Here is a 25,835-nt window from a genome sequence, read left to right as displayed (position 1 = left end):
GCTCCTAACTGCTGAGCCATCCAGCTCCTCTGTTTTCTAGGAACTGAATTAACCATTAGAGGTTACTGGTTATAAAAAAAATAGTTGTTATTGTTGAGATCCTTGTTGGTGGGTGGCCTGAATTACTGGTCTCAAACTTACGATCCTTCTGCCTCAGCCCTGGAAGTGCTTTTTCAGCAAGTCATTTGAGTTTCTAAGTGCACCGCTAGCAAAGGCCTCAGATGACCCTGCAGTAAATGGTATAGGTTTACTGCGCCCGGTTGATCCGGTTCGCGCGGCAAGAATCCAGCCCAGCTCTTGGGCCTTCCCTTCGCCGCGCTCGCCGCCGCCTCCGCGCTCCCGGGACCCGCAGGCCCCGCTGGGCGCGCGGCCCGCAGTCTCCGCACGTCGGCCTCCGCCCGCCCGCCCCGCCCCGGCGCGCATTTCCATTTTAAACCGCTGCCCGCCCGACCGCCCGCCCCTCGACGGACCGCGGCGGGCGCAGCTACCCGCAGGCCTCCATCCCCGGGATAGGCGGAGGCTGCGGGACCGCCGAGCTGTGCAGGAAAAGGCCGTGGGATGCGCTTGGGCCCCGCGCCCTAGACAATGAAGCCCCGGGCGCCGCCGCCTGCAGTGGGTCCTGCGCGCCCAGGCCGCACCTGCCGGCGAGGCGCGTTCCGCGCCTGAGCGCCCCCCCCAGCCCCCCATGGCTCGGCTCCCCGGGTGCGGACCCCGGCACTCGGGCCGCGTGGCTCGCAGGCAGGCGGACTCCAGGGGCGCTATTCCCGCAGCCTAAGCGCGGGCCTCGTTGCGCGCGGGGGGCGTGGGCGCCGCTCCCTGTCGGCCCAGGTTGTGCACCTGGCCGGCTCTGCGCCCGCGGCGCGCGTCCCGACGACCGGCGGCGCTGGATGCAGTCGAGCCTCGGAGGGCGGCGCGGAGGCCGCGGCCCCTGGGGATATGTACCTGCTGGACGGCAGCGGCGAGCCCGCGTCGCCGCCGGCGGACGCGATGCCGCGCGGGACGCCCCCCAGGAAGACTGTCTACCGCATCTCGGTGACCATGGTCAGGAAGGAGCAGCTGGCCACTCCAGCTCCGCTCCCCACTCGGCGTCTCCGGTCCGCGCGGTCCCCGGACGCGCCCGGGCTGCTGGAAGAGGAGGCCGAGGATGCGGCGGCTGAGGATCCTGAGGCCGGGCCGCGCGCCTGGGACTTCCGCGCCTTCCGCACACGCAGCACCGGGCAGCTGGAGCTCGGGCGGCTGAGGCCATGCACCCGCGGCGTGGAGCCCACTGACCTGATAGGCAGCCCCTCGGCCGAGGGGCCCAGCAGCCCTGATGGGGAAGAGCCTCGGGCCGCGCCCCTGCGGCGGAGTCTCAGCTTCAGGCACTGGAGCGAGCCCGAGGCGCCGCGGAGCCCTGCGCTGAGCAGCGGGAGGCGCCACAGCAGCTCCGGGAGCCTGGCATGGGTGCCCGACGACGAGGTCGAGGCTGAGGTCGGCCCGGAGCTGGTGACCGGAGCGCAGCCGGTGGTGGAGAAGCGCAACACCTTGGATGTAGGCGAGGTGCTCAGCAAGAACGATGCGCTTTCGGACCTGGAGCGCTGGGAGCGCAGCAAGAGCAAGAACCGCACGCTGGACAACAGCGACCTGCAGCGGCTAGAGCGCGCGCGGGCCGCGGCCGCCGGCCCCGGGGCAGCCTCGGAGCACCGGCTGCTGCGCTTCTTCAGCGGAATCTTCGCGCGCAGGGACGGTGGGCCCTCACCCCGCAGCGGTGCCCTGCGCTCCCGCGGTTACTTCAGTTTGCGGCGGGCTCCGGCCGACACTCATTCGTCTAGCGCAGAGAGCATCGAGGGTTCTCCGCGCAGAGGTGGGCAGCCCGGGGGATGGTGGAGATGCTCTTGGACAGGCCTGAGAGCGGTGGGGGCTGGGCCTGTGCTCAAGCAGCCTGGGGCCCCTAGAGGACACCTGTCTTCCCTAGTGTCCAGCCTGCCGGTGGTTGTGAGGGTGTGAACTTTGCTGCTGCTCACTGCAGCAGCCTGGGTGGTCCTGAATGGCTGTCACCCCAGGCTTTATGTGCTTTAACAGTTCTGGGCCTGTCACCTGGCCTTAGTGAGCTTGCCTAGGGTAAGATTACCTGGTCATTTGCTGCCCCTCTTGCTGGTTCAGCCCTCTCCATCTATATGATGGATCTAGAGCGCACCTTTGCCCAGATGAGGATGGGGGGGTGGCATAGCAGCCTTGGTCCTGGACTGTGTTATGCAGGTGCAGCTCCTGGCCAGCAATGAGGAGCTCACATTCCTTTTGAATTGATCTTGCCTCCTGTCTTCAGCGCAGCATGCTGTGTTGGTTTCACCATCTGAGTGAAGTGATGGCTGTCCTACCTATGGAGCTTTGGGTAGAGTCAGCTCATAGCAGTGGAGAGCTGATGACAGGCACCCAGGCCCCCTCTCGACACATGTCACCGGGGAAAGCAAGCTAGGGAATGAGGGGCCAGTCCTGCAGCCCATCCTGAAACTTCAGGGGTCTCTTGTTTCTCACGTGCCTACTGGGGCCTTGTGGAGAAGTTTCTGGGGGTAGATATTGAAAGCGGTAGTGAATTAGCCATATGATCTATAGCATTTGGGGGTCAGAGGTCTCTTGAAACCACAAAACATGGATCTGGTTTCTGTATATCACCTGAATGAGTAATTGTTATACTACTACTACTGTGTGTGTGGGGGCATTTCAGTAGAGGACTCCTTAATCAAGTTTCTGATTACAAAAAGGTGGGCTGATGGCCACGGAGGCAGAAGCCGTGGAGTATAGTGGTTCCTACATCATCAGCTGTCTCCCACCATCCTGGAAAGAGTTTATTCCAGGCTAGCCGACTGCCCTAGGTCCAGGATCACATTAAAACCAACCTTGGCAGAGGACCCATGGAAGACAAACTATTCTCATATTGCTGCCTAGGAATGTACTAGGAAGAGAAGGGTTGGAGCCAAACCCTGCCACAGCCTGCTTTCCTGCTTGTTTTATTTGTTTTGCTATGAAGTTACCTGTCACCAGACATGGTTGGTTGAGTTGCCTTACTGTCTAGTTTTAACATGCCTCCCAGCGCTTTGGCACACTCTGCTCCACTCCAATCATTAATTCCTCTCACTTTCTCTCCCTCCCAACATGTTTTTAAAGTGTTAGAAAATGGCAGGTAAGGCATTTGCCACCAAACTGGTGATCAAGTGTGATCCCCACAGCCCACACAGTGAAAGGAGAGAACTAACTCCCAGACCTCTCCACGTGTATCACAGTGCCAACTGACAAGCTCATCCATGGAATAAATAAAGAGGAAGGAAGAAAAGAGTCGGTGTGCACGAGTGGCTGTTGTCACTTACACAGAGGAAGTGAGAATTGGAAGGTCCCTGTTTACTCTAGGAAGAGTCGGTGTGCACGAGTGGCTGTTGTCACTTACACAGAGGAAGTGAGAATTGGAAGGTCCCTGTTTACTCTAGGAAGAGTCTGTGTGCACGAGTGGCTGTTGTCACTTACACAGAGGAAGTGAGAATTGGAAGGTCCCTGTTTAGGAAGAGTCGGTGTGCACGAGTGGCTGTTGTCACTTACACAGAGGAAGTGAGAATTGGAAGGTCCCTGTTTACTCTAGCAGCAGGCTGCATCTCTGGTTTTGTGGACTTGGTAGAAAACAGAATTAGTTGCCTGGGTTCCAGATAAGTACCTGTCTTACAGAGATGGGGAGAAGCCCAGATGTGATTGACATGAGTGTGCTTCAGCTGTACCTGGACACAAGTTAAAAGCTTTTGAGGTTTTGATTCGTCCTTTGGGACAAACACTTGAAAGCAGGCTTGCATTAGTAAAGGTGTTAAGTGTGTTGGAAGTTTGCCCTCTAGGGGTGCAAGTTTTTAACAGTAACTACGTAGTAATGATCTTATTGCTTGTCTCTGGGCAGACCTTCACCACAAACTTTAAGGGTCATGTGGAAAATCCACAAGCTGGGTGTGATGGAATGTGTTTTTAATCCCAGCACTTAGGAAGTACAGTTAGGAAAATTGGCCTTTGAATATATATATATCACGTTTGAGGCCTGGGCAACATCAGACCCTGTTTCAAAAAAGGGGGAAAAAAACAAAACAAGTTGGGGTGGATACCAGTAAGATAACGTTTTAGGGTCAGAAGTCTCTTAAAATCACAAAACATGGATTTGGTTTCTGTATATCACCTGGAGTGGAAAGACTGGGTATGAATGGGTAATTGTCACACTACTAAGTGTATGTGGCATGCACCTTTAATCCCAGTGCCCAGTAGGCTAGAGGCAGGTGGATCTCTGTGAGTTCGAGACCAGCCCGGTATACATTGAGTTCCAGGGCAGCTGGAACTGTTTCATAGAGAAATCTTGTCTCAAAACAAACAAACAAAACAAAACTACATTGAAAATAGTATTTAAAAAAAACTACTGAGTCATAGCATACACATATGCACAGAACTCTGGGGCCTCACTTTTATTCTAAAGTTCCAGATCACGTGTGTTTGTATGCATGCGTATATAAAGCACTACACTTTTCATTTAGATAAAGTCTTTGCCGTTGGTGAAAATGTCAGAAGTATCAGGTCAGTGTCCTCAGCACTTGGGAACAGCCAGTTCTGTGACTGTTGCAGCCAGTGTTACAGAGGCCCAGCTCTCAGGCTACCCATTTTATTAGGACCCTGTGCGGTTTTGTTTGCTTTTTTGTGTGCTTGTTTCTTAGAGTGTCAGTTGTTGGCGCAGAGGTGGGGGGAGAGGTGGTAAAGAGTATATAACTGTTCTCGCAGAGGACCCAGCTCTTGGCATCCACATCATTCCGTTCACACTGTCCTGGAGCACCAGCACCAGGGAGATCCGATGCCTCTGCCCATGGGCCCCTGCACTCATGCAGGCACTCATACAAGACACAAATAAACATAATTAATAAAGCAGCTCTTAAAGATTATCAGTTGTTCTGAATTTTCAGTGTTATGTGAAAATCCATGCCCTGAAGTTGTGGTTGGATGCTGTGCTGGGAGAGCAGAGCCTGAGCTTGGCTAAATAGTGGCAAAATCCAGGCCTGTGCCAGTTCCAAGCTGTTTCCCCCTTCCCCCCTCCCAGGTGGAAGCCTCTGCAGACCGGAAACACCATCAGCATCACCTGACACCTTGATGATTTCCTTTAAATCTAGGCCATAATGGCTTGGAGTTTATGGTTACAAAAGAAATTTGAGGTGCAGACTCCGAGAGACCCTTTCTGTCTAACAGCTATTAGATTTTGAGTTGGCTGTCAGAAAAGTTACTTTAAATCGGTAAACAATTTTTATGTCCTAGAATACATGGCTGGGCTTAAATGAGATGTGTCTGTTAGCACAGGCAGAAGCAAAATGGTTAAAATCTTGTTCTAAGACACACACACAGTCTCTGGATAAATGTGTAGTTGGTCTTCCTGGATTCCTAACTTAGGAGCTTTAGGGATAAAGGATAGAAAAAGCCCATCTTCCCAGGATGCTTCACTGGGTTTTCTTAGCCTGTGCAGGCTCTTCTCACTGACGTTTGGAGTCCCAGGGTTTATGTGGGTTAGACACAGTTTTCAGAAAGACCTGTCAGATCATGGGCAGTTTTGTGTTATGTGACACACGTGTATTAAGACAGTCTGTTGACACAAGTATGATTCAGTACAAGGAAAGATCAAATTATAAGTGATTAATAGCACCGATGGATGTCATTCTCTGGAGCCTACTCTGTGTCTGACAGGTGCCATCAGACTAACTTGCCACTCCAGGGAGCTAGCCACCAGGCTAGAGATACATGCAGGGTGTTTTACTGTGTGGGAGTATTGATTGCTACAATAAAGTGATTCCTTGATAGCTGTGACTAAGGCCAGCTTTTTAAAATAGTAATTTACAACAGATTTTGAGAGTACGTTTCATCAGTAGCCGTGTCCCTTAGTTTCTGATTCCCTTGCTTCTGTATCTTTTAGTTACTATAGGGTGGAAGACTGTTAGAATAGCAAACAAACAACAAGATCCTTTAGTGGCCAGAAGAAGGAAATAGCAATTAAATGAAAGAAAATTGCTGAAACAACTTGGCACATTGTTTTCAACTTAATTTGCCACTGGACAGAGTAAATAGTTTAGAATGAAACTTTCATTCAAAGGCTCTTATTTAAAACGTTTTGAATGATTTTCTACTCAGTCTTTGATGGCATCTGAATGTTCAGGATAAGAGCTCAGTCTGTGGTTTTTGTTGTTTGGAGGGATGGGCAGGGAACAGCTCTCTTCTGGAGACTCGACGGCTGCACTGGGTATGCTCAGAAGAGTGGGCTTGAGGGTCAGCCTGGGAATCTTTGGGCAACAGGAATCTTTGTGCTTTGTTTCTCTAGGTCTGTCTGTCCTCTGGGAGCTTCAGTTCAGCATAGGTCATACCAGCTTACATCCCCTCTCCCCCCCAAAAAAAATCTGGGCTTGGCATAGCCTGCTACTAGAGTATGCCGATACACCCCATTGCAGCAACCTGTTTGGCTAGTCAATTACTAATGGCCACTCTTTGTTTGGAAGCGCTGTTGTTTTGATATTTGCTCGTCTTGTTTCTCTGGTGCACTGACACATCCGTGGGGCATCTGAGAGCTAATGGAGGCATAGTTCTAGTCTGCAGAGAGGAGAAGTTACAGTGAGCCTACAGAGTGCTTGGCAAGCTGGGGCTGTTTCTCCAGTGTCACCAACACTGGCTTTCTCATGCCAGTGTGCTACCACAGCATCGTGTAGACAGACACCTGTAAGCCTCCACAGAGAGTTCTTCCTGGGCCAATGCTGGCATCAGCCCTCTATGAGCTGTGGAGCGCAGGAGTATGGCAACACATAGACCCTTGTTAAATGTTTGTGGGAAGGATGGAGGAGAGAGCTAGGGGGACACAAATGATGGAGCATGTGTCCTTAAGCCAGGGAAGAAGTTGGCTGGTGGCTGCATGGGGGTAAAATGAACTGGGCCTTGCGGGATCATCAGGAGTTTGCTATACGAGGAAAGAACTCCCCACCAACAAGTTGGGTAGGATTTCTTTAGGGAGCTTCTAAGCACCCCACCCTACCCCCAGGCCTAATACATGTTGGTGATTAATACACCAACATGAAGCAGAGAAAAGGAAATTGTATGATCTTCTAAAGTAATATTTATGCTCCTGGCATAAAAGTTTCTTTTTCCAATGCAATGATTTGGAACAGCTATATTAATTTGGAATGTCACTGTGAGTAAGATAATGAAGGAGAGAGAAATGCTCTCTTATCCAAGTAGCCTCACTGCTGGGGCTGACTACAGCCGTGTGGCTGCTCCACATGATTAAGGGCAGAATTGGTATTAAGGTCAGCAGATTAGCAGAAAAGAGGGGAGATTATCATCTTTTCATTATTTTGAGAGAAGGACCATCTGCCCATGGCGGTTCGTTGAGTTTCTGCTTGTCTGGGTAACGCCTCTGGGCTTCCACCTCTCACCATGGCCCCTGGGGTGGCAGGGGCTCACCTGGCTTTGCTTGTTCTCCTCCTGGCCATATTTAGACATTGCTTTAAATACCCTGCCGTTGAGAAGAATGGGGCTGCATGCCTTTCACTTGGCTGCTTTTAATTTAAAAATGGGTTCTAGATCCCCCCCCCCTTTTTCCTTGTGCTTATTTTTCCTTTTTGTCCACTTCTCTTGTTTCCCATCCTGGTGTCACCAGCAGGTATAGCACTCCCAGAAAGCTTAGCACGCAAAAGCTCCTCTGACCAGAAGACGGGAAAGCTCAGTCCTCGCTGTCAGTACCAGGGCGCACCAGGGCGGCCGTTGGGCAGGATTCCTTTGGCTGTTCCTTATCTAGCGTGTGAAGATAATTTTACGAGGCTCATTCTGTCCATGGGAGTGAAAGGGGAAAAGAGGGTTGCATTCTCACTCCACCCTTGCCCGGGAGAAGCCTTGCGTCTCTTTCGAGACAATGCTCCATGTGAGGTTTTGCATGGCGTGGCATGCCAGCTGGTGTGGTCAGCATGCAGGAAGGCTCTCTTTGTTCAGTGCATGCTGGTGCAGAACAGTGGGGCTCAAGTGAGGAGAGTGGGTGTCCTTTGGTTGGAGACGGTTGTCAAAGGGAATCCTGTGTCCCCTCTTGCCCTCGGTGCCTGTCATCGCAAGCCGGCCTGCTGCCTGCCAGGCACTTGAGAATTGACTCCATAAACAGTGACAGCAGCCTTCCCTTTGAGACCCCTGCCCTCCCTCACTCATTAGTCCTTCTACAGGGCAGAATGACTGATGCTGCTTCTGCTGGGGTGAGAGAGAGGTGTTTACCTCGTTGCTCCAGTAAGCTCCTTAATAAAAAAATCTAACTTTCAGGGGATGCAGCTCGGTAGGCATTTCATGCCCAGTGTGCATGAAATGGTGAGTTCCATCCCCAGCACCACGTAAACCAGATATGACGATGTACCCCAATAATCCTAATGAGGAGGTGTAGTCAGGAGGATCAAAAGTTTAAAGTTATCCTCATCTGAGGCCGGCCTGGGCTACATGAGCCCGTCTCAAAGGAAAAGGATAGTAATCGTGTCCCGCAGTCTGAGTCCTGCTGTCTAAGACGCAGGACAGTTACCCACAGTGCATGTGGGTACCACAGTCTTGTTCTTTCCGCCCGGTGCTTCACATTTCAACCCAGAGCTCCGGGGTGGGTGGACAGTCCCTTCTTTTGGCAATTTTAGGTCTTTCACCAGAACTTGGGTCTTTTGAGAATCTGTGGGGGCCCCCAACCACATTCACTGGAGATTCTGAGAGTTTGTAATTTGGAAGACTGGGAGCCTGCTGGTTTCTTCTTGGAGCCGTGGCACAGATTCACAAGGGTTTAGCTGAACTCCTGGAGAGGAGACTTGTGACTCTGTCCATCCCACTGTAGTAGGCCTCCTGAAAGGGTGTGACGTTCCCATTGCTGGGACACTCATGCCAGAGATTGGTGTTTTTTGAGGTTTGAAGGTGCTGGCCCTCCAGCGTCTCCCTGCGTGTGCTGGGTCATGGGAATCTTCAGCCTGCTGCCCACATATAGCCAAGGATGGTTCTGAATGCGGCTTACCACAAACTTGTTAACCTAAGGTTATTAGGAGGTTCATTTTTCTTTTGATGACTGGACTGTGCCATTCTCAAGTATAAGCTGTAAATGACAACATCGATCATGGCACATGATTCTGGTGATATCTCTTTCTGGTCCTCTCCCGTGTGAAGAAAGGGTGTGCTTGTCCTGACCATGTCTAGGTGGGGAGGCCTGTTAGGTCTGCACTTCCGTCTTCCGTCTCACTTCTGTTTTCCGCTGGCTTCTCTTGGCTTGTTGGAGGTTTAGTGTCCACCCTGGACACCAGCAGGCAGGCATTCTGGCAACAATAACCCTTTGGCCCTCCTCTTTCTACCCAGCAGGGCTCCCACTCGCAGTGTTTTCTGGGCCCTTCAAAGCCCCTGATTCTTTTGGAGTCCAGGTGATGGGCAGTGGCCAAGCCTGTCGCTGACCCCACAGGTTTCCTCCTTGTTTTCTCAGAAAGCTGGTCTGAAATGTGTACCACCGGGCCAGAAACGGGGAAGGGAGGCACCTTTTGATGGCTGTAGGATACATCTCAGTTGCCACTTGGAGAAAGGCCACCGGGTTCTGTTTCGGCTGTAAAAGTGTGTGGTTAACCTGGCAGCCCAGACAGGCCTCAAAGCCACCCTGAGCCCAGCCTGCTCATGCACTTAAGTAGCTGTTTCCCTGTTCCCTCGGTTCCTGTGAAGGTTCAGAAGGAGGCGTGACAGCAGGTTTGAACCTGTGCAGTTAGTATCAAGGCTTCACTGAATTTGCCTGTGATACGTTTGTGCAAAGGACCTATGGGTAAAACATAGAGCAAATGAGTATGCTTGGGCTTGTGGTCAGGATCCACATGTGGTGGGGAGGGTTCTCGCTCCTGACACTCCAGAGTGTAAGCTAGCCTTGGATTCTCTTTCTCCTACTTGTTTATATTTTCCCACAACCTTCATGTAGCTGCTGCTTTTAAAATGATTAGCCAGCATACCTTGTGATTATGAGCAGACAGAAGCCGGCTTCAGTGCCCCTCCCCCATTCGTCCCTATGATGGAGAAGGACTGTTGCTCTGTACCAGGCAGAGTCACTTCCTTCTTACAAGCCTGATCAGGGTTTTTCCAGAACTCAGCCTGAGAGCAGCCGAATCTTCACATAACCTTCCTTGATCCTCTGTGTACTGGAAGATGAACAGGCAGATAGACTGTGGAAGGGAGGGAGGGAGGGAGAGAGGGAGGAGATTGGATGGGATGGGTGGATGCATGGATGAATGGATGAGGGAGTCATTGCCCTCAAACCACACTAGTCTGAGAGCCTGAGAGAAGCTTTCTTCTGATTTCATTTGATATGTATTGCACTGAGTACCTACACATGTTATAAATCTATGGAATTTATAGATGACCAAACAAGCTTAGTATTTAGCATTTACAAATCTGTTAACATTTACGATTTGAAAGAGACTCTTAAGGGGAGAAACTCTGAGGTTGAGGGTGCATGCATTGAGGACCTTTCCCTGCCCTTTTTGGCCTGGGATTGGCTGTCAGCTAGGCATAATCATTGCCTATGGCACAGGTAGTACATGTTAATTCTGGTTGTTTCTCTTGTGTGAGGAATGAAACCCAGGTTGCCCAACATGCCAATCTAGCTACTGAACTGCACCCAACCCTTGCTTGTTAATTCTCAAGTCTCATTTTAGGGATGCGGCTCATCTGCAGCCTCTTTTGGAGAACCAGAGACTTGGGTTGTTAGTGTGTCTGGTTCAGCTCAGGTGTCAGCATGTCACGTTAGCATGTCAGGTTCAGCTCAGGTGTCAGCATGTCACGTTAGCATGTCAGGTTCAGCTCAGGTGTCAGCATGCCACGTTAGCATGTCCTATTAGCATGTCAGGTTCAGCTCTGGTGCTAGCATGTCCTGTTAGTATGTCAGGTTCAGCTTCGGGTATTAGCATGTATGTCTTAGAAGCAAGCCTGGAAAACATTCTTTCTGGACATGGGTAGGACGATGCTGGTAGAGGAAATGCAGGCAGAGGAACCACGAGGTGTTTTCACCTCTGATGAAGCTGACATGAGTTTCTGCTTGTATTTCCAAGTTATACCAGTTTAGTGCTTATGGGTGTCACATCTCCATGGTAGAGGATCCTGTAGAGCTGAAGAATTGGGGCCACCTAACAGTCATCTAGAGCATTCCCCTGGGCCATTGGGATCATGCAGTATTTGCCAAGGTCACTGGGGTGGTGTATGATCACTTGTAACCATCATCAAGGCTTGGGGACTGTGTGACCCTGGTAAGGCTGGTGGTCCTCTATGTTCGGGATTGTCAGAGTCCCAAGGGGTGTGACTGTTGGGCTGGTCAGGTTCTGTGGATTCACTGAGAGTGGAGAGTCAGTTGTAAAATCATGGTGGTGAGGGGTGTGGTGCCTACTGCTGGGGAGCTGGTGCCTGGGCGAGGATCTGGCCTTCTGGTCCTTGGTTACTGCCTGCCTTGCTCCGGGACAGGCTTTCATCTCTTTGCCTACCCATTCTTTCAGTCAAATGCTCAAGCATCCTGTAGATGTTTAGTAGAACTTGGCTTATTTCTGACATTCAGCCTAGAGGGGTTCTCTCTCTGGAACAGCTCTCCTATGCTGCTGTCACAGGCCTAGCATGCTCCCACTGTCTCTTATGGGGAAGCATGTGGACCTTTATGGCTTGAGTGGTCTTTGCTCTGCTCCTAGCTTCCAGCGACTCCTTGAGTGGCTGAGGTGCTCCCCTCCAGCCTCATGTCTTAGTTACATTCATGTGCCTTGATAAAGCTCTCTGACAAAGGCAGGGAGGTAGGTCTCATTCTGGACAGCCAGCAAGGGGAATGGATCCAGAAAAGGGGTTTATTCTGGGTCATAGTTCAAGGATATGATTTATTATGGCTGGGAAATCAAGGCAGCAGAAATTTGAAGCAGCTGGTCACAGCATACCCATAATCAGAAGGCAGAGAGCTGTGAATGCATGCTACTGTTCAGCTCCCTTCCCAGGGATATAGTATGGTCCAGGATTCTAGTGAGGGATTGTTGCTGCCCTTTAGTGGGTGGGTCTTCCCTGCACTGTTAGTAGAACCAAGAAACCTGTCTCCTAGGTGTTTCTAGATACTGTGTAGTTGATAACACTAACCACCAGGTCTGACCAGTAAGGGTGACAGTGGCAGTAGTACCATCAGTGCTTCCCATGTAGAGACAACTGAACCCACTTCTAATGTATTGCTAGCACCATTTGAACTTGAGAAATAAAAATATTTAACACCAGAGTGCTTTTTAGGAATGTAAAGTGTCCAGTGCAGTGAAGCAGGAGCCTCTGATTGGCTGAGCTGACAGAGCTTACACCAGTCTGGGCACCAGGTGGGAAAGAGGAGGAGGTGCTTAAAGTGTGTACAGGTCAGGCGACAGGCGATGAAGCCATTCCATTCCTTAACAGTGTGGTTTATGATAGAGTTTACTCAGGAATTCTCTCTGTGGCTTATAAGGAAGGTGGAGTTTTGGTATTGTAAAATATTGGCTTCCCAGGATAAAATTTCAGATGTCACCCATGCCATAACAGGAGGACTAAATTGTGCACGTGGAGTTAGGTCCAGGTATGTGAGCCTGGTCATAGCACTGTCAAATGTAAATGATCTCTCCAAGATCTGGTTCTGAGAATTCAGGGGCTTCATCGTCTATCTGCTGACCTGCTGCTCCCCCATCTTGGTCCCCAGGAATCTGGTGGCTTCACTACTTGCTAGAATGCCTAGTGGAGTGCAGACAGGAGGTGATCTGGAGGGGCTGAGAGCAACCTGTTGGCCTGTTTTCTTATGTTTACAGTGAAATGTCCTCTTCCTTGAAAGCAAACACATTCTTCGTGTTGTGTGCTGGCATGATGTAGGCTTGTGCCGGCACAAGGGCGCACATTTCAAAGACAGCTGATCTCTACACTGCATGAGAGTTTTGAGTCGTATTTCTTGACTGAGATAGCATTGATCCCTGCAGGCAAAGTGCACAGGTTCCCTGAGGCCCAGCCATTCAGTGTCTGTTTTCCAGGTGGCCAGTGTTGACCAGTGCAGAATTTCAGCTCCATGTGAACTTCTCAGATATGACTTTTTCATTTGTCCTAGATGAGCCTGTGGCAGGGACAGTTTGCTTTGGATATATAAGGCCAAGTGAGTCACACAGAGATCATTCATCTTAAATATTAGTTTGAGATCTGTGTTAGGAGCTGAGGGCTTAGATCATTTGCAGAGTGCTTGAATGGAATACACAAGGTCTGGATTGTATCTCAAACACTGCCCAATGAAGAGTGTGTGTGTGTCTGTGTGTCCGTGTGTGTGTGTGTGTGTGTGTGTGTGTCTGTCTGTCTGTCTGTCTGTCTGTCTCTGTAATCCTAGCTCTTGGGAGACAGAGGCAGGTAGGGGTGTGTGTGTCTCTGTCTGTCTGTCTGTCTGTCTGTCTGTCTGTCTGTCTGTCTGTCTGTCTGTCTGTAATCCTAGTACTTGGGAGACAGAGGTAGTAGCTACCCTCATCTATGTAGCAAGTTTGAGGCCAGCCTGAGCTATGCAGAACCTTGTCTTGGTGTCTATCTTCACAAAGCTTGAAGATAAAATTGAGTTTTATGGTGTGAAGTGACAGTTTTTAAGACCTATGCCTACATAGCCTGTCTTTTTATTCTCTGTGTTTCCAGCGTAAATAGGAAGCGTTTGTTTGTTTTGTTTTTGAGACAGGGTTTCTCTGTGTAGCCCTGGCTGTCCTGGAACTCAATCTATAGACCAGGCTAGCCTCAAACTCAGAGATCCACCTGCCTCTGCCTCCTGTGTGCTGGGATTACCACCTGAGGAAGCCATATTTACTCAGGTCAGAGTTAGCCACACACAGGACATTGCTGGAGGCTTCCTTTGAGATAATTAGCAAGACCAGGAAGGACTTCACTTAGTGTCTCTTCTAAGGGAAGGCACCTCTTTCAGTGAGTCTGAGCTGCCAGGTCTTCATAGAATCTTTTCTTAATGACTGCTCTTGACATGGGCAGTTGAGTCAGAACCTTCTTCTGCATCCTGGGTTGTTGCCTTTGGTCTGTGTATCCCATCTCTCATTTTCCCTCTCTGGTGTCCAGGGTCCTGCATATCTGGGGCTGAGTACTTGGGCTCAGTTCCGTTCCCCCACTGTTCTTGGCCAGCACTGGACTTTGCTCTTTGGAACCGGCAGGAGACCTATCAGCTTATTTGCCTTTGGTATGCTCCCACATCGATTCCAGCACGCTTCTGGAACTTTCTCACTGAAGCAGCAGAAGTGGCTTTCAGAAATGCCCAGATTCCACCACATCAAGGGCCAAGTTCTGCTAGCAGCCCATGTCCATGTTCACTTTCACATGAGAGGAGAAGTAGGAGTTAGAATTTTTCCCGCTTGTTGAGATTTTGTCTGACTGTGAGCAACTGTTGGGACTTTGACAGGGCAGTGACCACGGATGAGTAGAAGCCACTCTCCCTTTCATCAGCCTCAGAGGAGAAAGGCTTTGGAGTGCTAAGAGACATGCAGGGAAGCATGGCTGGGCTGGACCCAGCCTCTCATCCCTAGTCTCGTACTCCTGTCACTCACTCACTCTGTCACGCAAGGAACTGACCTGATTCCTAGACTGGCTTTGTTGCTGTGTCACAATAAGCGGTCTCAGCAGCAGCCAGCACATTCTCTGCTCCGTTGGCCAGGCTGGGTATAGTGAAAGCATGTGGTTGACAGCAGTGTACTGACTACACTGGCTGCCCTGTAGAGTGGAGTATTACCCCGCTGAGTAATAGAATCACTGTCTATGGAGATATGTATATAGAGGTATGGAGAGCTGACTAGGCTTGGGAAATGAGTCTGCAGCCACCCAAGGACTCCTGTTCTCAGCCCCCACCCTTCTGTATTCCAGTAGCACTTCTTGAGAATTCCTGGGACTGGACACAATTAGGACTAGGTCAGGAGTGATGGGAAGGGCTGGGTCTCCACACGCGAGTGGATTCTGTGCAGTATGCGTGCTTATCGGGTCCCTAGTAGAGCAGTGATTTGAGGAGCCAGGCACAGCACCGCCTGCTCTGGGTACGCAGTGTGTTGGGCTGTCCACACCTGGCTAAAGTGTAGACCTGGCCTGAGTGGGGGGGGGGGGTCTTGAATGGTTGCTTTTTTGCTGTCTTCTGCTGGCATCCTCCTGCTGCTGTTTCGTGGTTTGTTTCTCCAGTCTGGTTCTACTCTTGGTTTCAAGAAGTTGAAATTGATGGCTTTATACTCAGAGTTCTAAATTCAGCCCCATGAACACTTCAGGCCTGGACTGAGGGTTTGGCACAGAATTGAGGATGCTATTTTAAATATGCCAGAAACCCTTTTGGAAGTTGTTCACTGTGGGCTCTTCTCCATTTAGGCTGTGAGCTTGGGATCTCAGCCTGCTCAGATGGGGGTGCTGGGAGCACTGAGGGAGGGTTCACAAGAAGATCTGTAACCACAGAAAATCTGACCATATGGTTCTGAGGTCTAGGTCCCTCTGGTGAGAGTCCAGCTCGGGCCCCCCCCCCCCCCCGAGTCTGTCCAGCCTTGGTGTAGTGAGGTCCAAAGTTAGGCTTGCTATGGAGCTGTCAAATCCAGGGACAGGCCTGCCTTTCTACCTGTAGACACCACTGTTACTGTTTGTTATTCTGGGGTTAAAAAGGGATCCTTTTAAAGTTCTGTGGCTGAGCTGTCTATATTGGAAGAACACGGCAGTCAGCTGTGTACTGACTGTACTGGCAGCCCTGTGCAATGGTTGTTACTCTGCTGAGCAATGGGATTACTGTCTTAGAGACACATATGTAGAGGTACTAAGAGATCTATAGCATGCAGTCACAGAGGTGGGTATCCTGCTACAGACCTATGCTAGAGTCAGTCACTTGGGTGTACCCTCACCTAACCAGCTCTGTGGAAACCTTGATTGTTTTTATTCTCTTCTTTCATTTCCACATCAGGTGTACAAGGATGAGATGACTGTCTAGGAGCATGTGACCATAACAGGGTCACATGTGACAGCTACTGGACTGTAGATGCCCAGGAGGTCTCAGTAGGTTCTTACTGCTCTGGTTTCATCTCATCTGCAGAGAACCTTGCAGAGGAATCCGGGGACCCTGGTTTCTCCTTCCCATGCTCCTCTCTCCTGAGTGTGACCTTCACTGCATGGGCTGCTACCCCCCCACCCCACCCTTCATTCTACTCAGGAGGAGGAATCACTGGGTGCGGCAGCTTGCAGATAGTGACTAGTGGCCGGTGGGACAGGACTAGAGATGAAATTCCTCAGTGCGCTCAGGCATTCAATGTATTGTGAGTTTTAGCAAAGAAATAAGCTCCCAGAGGCTGGCCAGTGAGTTGCAGGGTGGTGTGCGTTACCAGAGACTACAAAGATTTCTCAAAAGACTGAAGCGCTGAAACAGAATAATCCCAGACCCCAAGTGTGAATGCTAAGCTTGGTTTTGACTGTGTAACCAATGGGACTTTTGTTTTCTATATCTATAGCCCTCGTGGGGAGCCTCTATGTGGGGTTCCACTCCCAGCCCTCCAGCCTGCCCCCTGCCTTTAGAACTTAGGGTGCTCCCTCGTGGGAGCCTCTGTGCGGGATTACACTCCCAGCCCTCCAGCCTGCCCCCTGCCTTTGCCCCCATGAGAGCTTTGCCCCAGCCGGCACCTGGTCTCTGCCCACTCTGGGCTCGCCCGTGATTCTCAGGGCTTCTCTTCTTCAGAGCTGCACATGTCCACTGTCACCGCAGCCCAGGTTCACGTCACGTGTCTGTCCCTTGGAGAGTAGGATGTGACTCCTGTCCCATCTTCACACCCTTCAGAGTCCCCAGGTCACTCCACGTAAGCTGTCCCTACACTGCACCGTGTTCTTCATGCTGCCCCACCGCCTCGCCTTCTGGGCCTCCTTTCCCACCTTAGCCTCAGCGCCCAGCCCCCTCCCTCCAGAGTGTCTCAGTGTCAGTACTTCAGAGACCACCCTGACCAGCACCCCTCACAGCTGGCCTCCCTCTCATCTGCCGGACTTGTTTTCTTCACAGCAGCTTTAGCACTGTGTGGCACGGCACATCTTAGACCCAGGCTTCTCACAGGCAGCCACAGGCCTGGTGTTGGCTGGGGGTATAACTAATAATATGGAGTGCAGTGCTTGGTTCTAGAACCATTTAGGGTACTAGTGGAGTTGTCAGGTGCTGTGAGTAAGGGAGAGAAGCCTTCTTGATGCTTACGTGCCTCTAAGCTCTGTGAGGGTCCCAAAATGCTCATGCCTCCTGGTGGTGGGGTTCCTGTCTCTGTAAATGCCCTGCAGCAGTTACCACAGAGAAGGCTACTTCCTTAGGAGGCGGGCTCTGGAGGAGAGTGTCCTGCAGGACATTCTCTGAGGCACTCTTTCGACCTCTCCACCCCAGGGTTAGTTTAGCTACAGACCTTGGAAGAAGGCTGCTCTCAGGTACAGTTTGGTCCCCTCCAAGGGTTCTGGAGTCCGTGGGGATGGACTGAGGAGTGGAGATGGTTGAGCTTCAGTTAAGGTCAGGCACCAGGACTTTATACTCAATAATCTCAGGTTGGACCCTCCCAGGCTCGTGCCTTGAGCTCCACCCACTCTAGCCAAGGACAGTCTAGAAAGGAGGGCTCAGCCTCAGTCAGCCAACACATCTGCAGCCAGGCACTTGAAGGACTTGGGCTGTGAAGGGCATCATAGGGACCAGTGCCTACCACAGTAGTCTGACTGTGTTGTCTAAACTGGCTTTGAAGAGCCTGGCATAGTGGTACTTGTTAGTTCAGGAGAGGCTGAATACATCCAGTGGGATAGTAATTGCAGATGAATTTAAACTGTTCTTATCCACACACAGAAAGCCACATCATGCCCCAAGTGGACTTGATTGTTCTGGCAAAAATGCAGATCATATGAGTTGGTTCCTTGGTAGTTTGTGGCTTTTCTAATGGGGAATCATGGCATATTCAATGTTTTTGTTTTTTGTTTTTTTTTTTTTTTTTTTTTTAGTTTTGGAAGCATGTTACAGACCTGAGTTGGGAGGCTATATTTGTGTGTGTTTCGGTCCTCAGGTCAGTCAGAGAGAAGGATATGGTCAACACTGGGGTGGTCTTCTGGGTACCTTGTGCTTCCCGGGGTCATTTGCATCATCTTGCTCGGGCATCTTCTCTTGACACTGGGAATCTCACCTTGTTTGTGTTTAGATGGGGTGTGCTCATCTTCTCTCCTGATAAGTGACATATGAGTAAAAGGCAAACCTGTCCCAGACTGTGAGCATCCATGACCAGGGTTAGGTGGGTACCAGAGCACATAGTACTGAGTTTCCCTTCCTGGCTTATCACGGTCCCTGCTAGGATCTTTAGCTGTAGCACTGGGTGGATTCAAGTTCTCAGTGATGGGTGGGAGAAGCTGAGCCCCTCCCCAGAGCTGGTGATGTGTACATTAAGTAGTCTTCTGTTAATTTTTCTGTTGAAAAGATCTTTAAAGACAGGGAAGAATCTTTGACCCTTGTGGTGTATGGAATGAGAAGTAGAGAAATAACGAGAACTTTCCCATACATTTTCTTTATGATTATGCTTTTCTGCATTTTCCACACAAGACCGACCTTCATAGGCTTCAGGGTTTGCAGCCTTGGCCACCGGTGGAACCTTTGTGATCCTCTAGGCATAGGAGGGACCCTCCCTTGTCTGTAAAATATCTTTATTGCCCTTTCTTAGAACAGTAGTGAATGCCGCTGAACTCAGACAAGACTGAAGTCGGGAAAGGTCAGTAACTGGGAAGACACGAGTCCTTCAAGCCTTGCCTCAAGTCCTTCAAGCTTTGCCTCTCAGGCAGCCACCGGGGCTTTGGCTATTCACCCCTTCCTCTGTGTTGTTCACACTCTGCCTGGTTAATTACTGGGTAGACAGACTGAGCGCCGACTGCACATGTCTGTGACCTAGTTTTTGTGCTCCATATGTTAAGCCAAGTTTATTTTAGAACCTTATCTGGGAGAAGCCTGATTTGCCAGGGCCAGGCCAATGTCCAAGCATGTATGATGGTCACAGCATAGCTTGTGCTATGCCACTTAGATATAGCCGCCCAGGGCATGGGTCTGGTGCAGTTGGTGTACCTTGCTGTGTGGAAGTGGCAAAAGGTGACAGGGTATCAGTATTACAGAGACCCTGTGGCTGTATTGGATCGCTTGAGCACAGAGCCTGGGGATTGCTAAGTTGAGCTGAGCACAATGACTTCCTGTGCTGCTTTTCTGTTGCTGTGATGGAAGGCCACGACCAGAATCAGTTTATGGAAGACAGAGTTTATTTTTGGCTTATGGTTTCAGAGGGGTCAGAATCTGTTGGCAGGGGGAAGACACCATAGCAAGCTGCAGGCAGGATGCTGAGAGATCACATCTTTAACTGTGAACATGGAACAGAAAGCAAAATGGAAATGGGATGTTATTTCCCCATAAACTCCCCAGAAGAGCACCATCAACTAGGATGAGGTGTTCAAATACCTTGCATCCCTGTATGCTGTTCAGGTTTGGAACAAAGGCTGGAAATGAGGCCTGTGTACAGCAGGGCAACAGGGAGGTGTCCTTTTTGTCAGAGGTGTCTGGGTAGCAACAGGTCTTTAGGAGGCCTGGGGATGGTCAGTTATAAGACATCCCAGCTCTCAGGTGGCCTTGAGGGCATGGAGATGTCCTTTGTTCTTTCTGGAGCTGTAGTCTTTTCTCCCTGAGGATCTTGTAGCCTGCCTTGGAGAAGATGCTCACAGTAAATGCCTTCATCACCTGCGTGATGGCAGCGGATGAAAATTTGATGGAATGAGGGCACAGGCTTTAGCTTCTCACCCGGCACATGTCTTTCTCAAGGAAATTGGAGTATGGGTGTATCGAGCACACAGGAGCTGTAGTTGCTGTCCCTGGCTCCTCTCAGCTTGTGAGCTCTGGCTTCTGCGTTCACATTTAGAGTGCTCTTTCCTCCTTTCCAATGTCACATCCTCACATTTTCTACTCTCCTTGTCAGACTTGTGTTCTCCAGCCACTGCTGATATGCGTGCGGCGTTAGGCAGTCCTGCTCCTAGAACACCGTTCTTTGTAAGCGAGGGCGCCATGGGGAAAAACGCACTAAAGGGAATCATGTGTCCCTTGAGTCACCTCATTGAGTCCTTGAGATCCCGCTTCAGCTGGTGCCTTTTGACTTGTAGACTGTTCCAAAGAGAAGAGAAGGGGACTCTTGCATGCAGTCTCTACTGAGAGGAATTTTGAGCTACATCAGGGTTCAGGGGAAAGATGCTTAGGATTGAGGCTGTGGTGTGGCCATACCTGTAGGGTTAGGTGGGCATGGTGGTGTCTTGGTGACATGACATTTGTTGCTCTTCAAAGGAAAGGTCTCATGAATGGGGGAGGTGAGTGTCAGGGATGTGGGGGAGGGAGCCGTCTTGGTTGTGAATCTTTAGGGCCGATGAGGAGCAACTGGAACCTGGCAATCATCTAGTGCCCCTGAGAACCGAGTTTATTCATGATTACTCAACTGGCAACAGAGGGTTTTGATAAGAAACTGTCTTGCTATTGCGCACAGGTTTGTAAGACATTGCTACCTTGAGTGCGAAGCACTGTGCCACAGAGCTCTACGCCTCTGTAGAGTATGTTGTATCCTTCCTCAGCAAGACTTAGGTAGGGCGGGGATCTGCCCCCCCCCCCCCCCGTCTCTGGGTAGACTTGTTCTCTTTTCTGTTATTGCTTTTCCTATTTCAGCGCTTTGCAAATGTTCTCAGGTTTGAAAAAAAATTCATGTCTGTTGCTAAACAGAGTGCATTTCTGAAAATCTTTGTGGAATTTAAGATTCTAAGAGCATTCCTGTCCCTGAGACAGTGTTTTGTTTTTTCTCTTACCTACAATTTCAGTTTCCTTTTTTACCCTGGTGGCAGCTTGGTGAGTTGTGGCTGGAGCCAAACAAGGTGGGGTAGGGAGCATGAAGCCACTGTGGTCCTGCAGACTGCAGTCTATTACCTCACCTGGGGCCTTAGCTATGCTGGGCTTGTGTCCACCAGCCAATGATGCAGTTTGGACTCGGGGGTGATAAAGAACGTTGGTAAGACATTAGCTCAAGATTCGGAGACCCCAGGAAGGCACCCAGTGGAGCTGTGGAGTTGAAGGCTTCCCTAGAAACAAGCCATTTGTAGCCAGGTTCCTCCAGGCTATAGATGAGGGCTCCATGGGTCCTGGCTGCCTGGGTTCAAGTTCATCCATCGGTCAGTCATCTTGCTTGTTCTCCACCGGGCTTTGCCTAAGCATGGTGTTGAGGTCAGCTCACCAGAGGATGTTTGATTGTTTTGAGATACTTGTGATCACAGGGATTTTTTTTCCTGTGTGCCCATGCTTGCGTGCTGTGGGTTGAACCAAGCGAAATTGTCATTGCTCAAGCTCTTCCGATCTGCGCTTCCAGTTTGTGTCATCAGAGACACAGCCTACTAGTGGCCCTGTTCCTGCTCTGCCTTCTCTAGTTGCTGGTGTCCTGGTCCTTAGAGTAGGGAATGGGGTTTTGCTCTGAATGAGCCCAAGGCCTCCTGAAAGGAAGATAGGAATTTTGGAGTAGGCAGGTGGTGTGTGGGAGTGAGTGATAGGCGGGAGTGAGCTTCCAGAATCCTGGAAGCTGTGCCCATGTTTCAGGCAGGCTAGGAAGTTGCACCTGGCCTGGCATGGTGTAGGGTAGGTCAGGGCTGTATGGGGGCAGGGGCTGCCTGAACTGGGAAATCATCTTCCTGTGTCATGGCTTTGGTCACACCCAGCTTAGCATCCTCAGCCTCGGTGGTAAAGGAAGTGTCAGGGTGTCTTCGGCCTCCGCACCCCTCAGTTTTCTAGGAGTTGATGTGGTAGCCAGCAGTATCTGAGGTTAGGGGAGGAGGTCCAGGCAGAGGCCCAGGGACGCTGTTGTCTGCATTTGTGGGGTCGATGGCACTGTGGTGGTTCTCAAGTGGGTGGCCCCCATGGGGTTGCACGGTGCTCTAAGCTGAAACCGGCCCTCCATGGGGCAACAGCTGCCCTTCCAGCTGCTCAGCCCCTCAAGCCTAGTCTGTGGCCTTCCTGCTTCTCATTTGCCTGCTCAGGCTACAGTTACGGTGTGTCCTTATGAATTTTGGAGCCCATTGTGGGTCCTTTCCAGTGAAGGAACTTCATGTCACATTTTACATGCCTAACCTGGAGTCCCAGTAGTCTGTCACTATAAGGGGGAGGCCAGGACACAGCCCCCACTTTCTTTTGTTGAAATGAATAAAGACTGTTAAGTCCTGGGAATGTAGCCTGGTGTTGGAGCCCTTGCCTAGCATGCAGGAGGCCCTGGATTGGACACACTGAACTTCAAAAGGTGAGGGGGGAGTAATTGAAGTCTAGTAGTAGGTTAATGGTGAGGAATGATGAAATAGGTTCTTGTCCTTAACCACAGTGGAGAACACCTGTGGTATCAAGCAGGAGCCAGGCAGCCTGGCCCACACCCGTCAGGCTCAGTGGAATGAAACCCACATCACTGGTAATCTCTGCCTACTGTTAAATTCCAGCCCAGTGGCACTTCATCTAAACCGATGCCTGTGAATGCGTTTTCTTCATGTAACCTGTATTTCAGGGATTGGAGTGTTGAGTGGGGCATACCAGTTTCTTCTGGACATTGTTTTAATGAATATTGAGACAGTATGGTCCAGGTTTGGCTTTGTATTCACTGTGTAGCCTAGGATAACCTTGAACTTCCGATCTTTACGGTTCTACCTCTCTAGTATGGAGATTATGGGCATGCATCACATCTAGTTTTATTCCTTTTAGAGGTCTGAGTCTTCGGCCTAGTCTATGCTAATAACCAAGCCCAGAGACATCTGTGACATTTGGCTGGGAAGTGTGCAGACATGCCAGAGTTGTTCCTTGAAGTAGGTAGCTGCTCTGGAGATACTGAGTATGACAGAGATATGGTCCGCTCCAGGTCCCCTCTCCCTGCTGGGTTGAGGAAATTTCTAGGTAGGTGCTGCATAGCCTGCATTTTCATTGCTCTCTGCGGCACAAGACTCAGCCACTGAAAAGCCACACAGAGGAAGGTGGCAGAAGATTGCTGTGCAAATGTCTTTCACTAAAGCACCTATTACTTTTCTTTTGGTCTTCAGCGTGGCAACCTTCCCTCTAGACTGGGCAGACATTTTTAAAGAAAGATATATTAATGAAAGCTGTTAATAGTTTTTCTTTTTCCCCACCAGTTCAGTCGATTATTTTACTAACCTAGCTGCCACAAAAATGAACATAACACTTGAGCGAGGATATATTTGCAAATAAAAAGATGCCACACAATGCCACAGTGCTTTTGTACGGATGTGTCTTATTTTCTGTAGCCCCTGAAAGTTCACCCAGCTCTTCCTGATTTAGTTTCCCTTAGCAGAGGCCTCCCTCTGGGTGACTCATCTCCTTAGACATGAGGGTTTCTCTGTCACTACGGGACCAGTGGCATATGGCCAGTATTAGCAGTAGCCTCTTTGGTGTTAGGTGGACTGTATTTTCACCTGAACATGCCCCACCCTGTCCAGCAATCTACAGGGGAGCAGCAGGCCATTGCTTCCTGCCCTGACACCTGCTGGGTCTAAGTTCCATGCACCCTCCCAAGAACGATGACCAGTTTTACTTTGGATGTGTTGTCAGGCAGGGACTTTGCATTTTGGGCAACTTAAGATGTAGCAGAAGTCATCTGAGAAACACTCTCAATGGTGCATTGCATTGGAAAGAGACGTGCAACCTGTGGCTGCATTGTGGTAGGAACTCCTGCAGGCTGTCATTTATGACAGGGAATGGCACACTGGGAGAGTGACAGTCATGTGAGCAAAGCCATGGATAGTGGCTGCTGGGATCTAAGGTGTGAGGCAGACTGGGACCGAGAGACTCCTTGTCTTTGTGACGTTCCCCTAACCACCGTCGCTGAATCACCTCTCTAGTTTCTCTCTGAGGATCCTAATAGCCAGAAGAGACTCTTGGTACCCTGCAGTCTCGCAACTGGTTCTAGTTATCATCTATCGTGTGTGTGTGTGTGTGTGTGTGTGTGTGTGTGTGTGTGTTCAGAAAAGTAACTTTTGTAGTAAAATAATTTTAAAAGATGAAAAGCTGCCCTGCTACAAGGTCAGGTCCAGGCAGGCCATGCTCCTTCCTGCCACACTGTATCCCCATTGCGCCAAGAACCATGAACAGCATCAGCTCCGCTGTGGACATGACGGAGGCCTAGAGCTTGAACAGGAGAGGAACGGACAGCCTGAGAGGCTACAGCATCGCTGGGGTGTGCATCACACACCCCAGTCTTGAGACCAGAGTGTGTGAACTTGGGCGGGTTGTGGCCTCCAGCGTAGGAGTAGTGTAGGGGGCTGGTATGACCAGTCTGTAGTACCGCTTCCCTCCCCACCAAAATGACATATGTGGGGTGTTTTGATGGCTTTGAGTTGTGGCATGTCACATCACATTTTCCATCTTCTATTACAGATGCTTTTGTGAACAGCCAGGAATGGACACTCAGCCGATCTGTACCGGAGCTCAAAGTGGTGAGTGACGCCTATGGCATGTGGGGTGGAGGAGGCTAGAGTGAGCAGGGTGTGAGTGTGCATTCTGTGTCTGGGGCCTGCAGCGCGGGCATGCTGTGTCTGGGGCCTGCAGCGCGGGCATGCTGTGTCTGGGGCCTGCAGCGCGGGCATGCTGTGTCTGGGGCCTGCAGCGCGGGCATGCTGTTTCCGGGGCCTGCAGCGTGGGCATGCTGTTTCCGGGGCCTGCAGTGTGGGCATGCTGTTTCCGGGGCCTGCAGTGTGGGCATGCTGTTTCCAGGGCCTGCAGTGTGGGCATTCTGTGTCTGGGGCCTGCAGTGTGGACATGCTGTGTCTGGGGCCTGCAGCGCGGGCATGCTGTGTCTGGGGCCTGCAGCGCGGGCATGCTGTGTCTGGGGGGTGTGCACCTGGGCAAGACTATCACTGGCAATAGGGAAGCTACGATTTTGAGTGCCTGGAAGAGCCAGAATTGCCATCTAGCAGGTGGTTTCTGTGCACAGGACTAAGGCTGTGTATTTCCCCCACCCTGCTCTGTGCTGTTCTGTGCCTGCATCACATGTACACTTGTATACATGTGCCACTGTGTTCTTAACCTGTCCCTTGCTGGGTGTTGTGACTACTTTTGTAACAAGCCATCCATACTCATATTTTTTGTCATAAAGTAATGACAGTTTATACAATTATGAGCTCTTGGCATAAGTCAAGAGTTTGGCTTTTAATATAAGCAACCCTCAGCAGAGTTAAAGCTTATGGATGACTTCCGTGAATGTTGTCCATTGCAGTCACCTTTTAGGGCCCAGCCTCCGATATTAGCATGGAAGGAAGGGACAAGCACACATTTTACATGTGTTCTTCATCATGAGATGTGGGGCTCTTGGCTTTCCCTCCCCCTCCCTCCCTCCCTCCCTCCCTCCTTCCGTCCCCCCTCCCTCCCTCCTCTATAACTTTCCTGCTTGAACACAGATGAGCCCCTGCCCTTAGCAAGCTTCAGGTGGTGGAGGACCTATTGTGTGCTGCCCACTCACTGTGCATCTTCCCATTTTGTTCACTCTTTCTCCTACACCCCTGATCGGCCTGAACCTCCAGCCCCGCCCCATTCCTCCTTCCTGTTGCCCCAGCCTCAGTGATACAGAGAGGATGGGATAAGGACTTTCATTTTAAAGGAGGGGGGATTTCTGGCATTTCAATATTTTATTTATTTATTATGTATACAATCTTCTGCCTGCATGCCAGCAGAGGGCATCAGAGCTCGTTCAAGGTGGTTGTGAGCCACCATGTGGTTGCTGGGAATTGAA

The 25,835-nt window shown here is 50.6% G+C and overlaps 1 protein-coding gene across 10 annotated transcripts in view; it reads left to right on the top strand.

Annotated features, from left to right (window-relative positions):
- Positions 1-25,835, top strand: part of Agap1 (ArfGAP with GTPase domain, ankyrin repeat and PH domain 1) — a 452,310-nt gene that overhangs the window by 129,411 nt on the left and 297,064 nt on the right. For 5 of the 10 annotated variants that reach the window (XM_040753059.1, XM_040753060.1, XM_040753061.1 and 2 more), the window contains exon 2: positions 24,485-24,543. In XM_040753059.1, coding sequence (XP_040608993.1) covers positions 24,485-24,543 — 59 coding nt within the window. Of the gene's footprint in view, positions 1-416; positions 1,844-24,484; positions 24,544-25,835 lie in introns of those variants that run through there. The other 5 variants (XM_040753057.1, XM_040753055.1, XM_040753056.1 and 2 more) reach the window with 3 other exon arrangements.

The sequence above is a fragment of the Mesocricetus auratus genome, unplaced genomic scaffold (assembly GCF_017639785.1).
Source record: "Mesocricetus auratus isolate SY011 unplaced genomic scaffold, BCM_Maur_2.0 Super-Scaffold_100010, whole genome shotgun sequence".
Classification (NCBI taxonomy): domain Eukaryota; kingdom Metazoa; phylum Chordata; class Mammalia; order Rodentia; family Cricetidae; genus Mesocricetus; species Mesocricetus auratus.
This window is presented reverse-complemented; position numbering and strand designations above follow the sequence as displayed.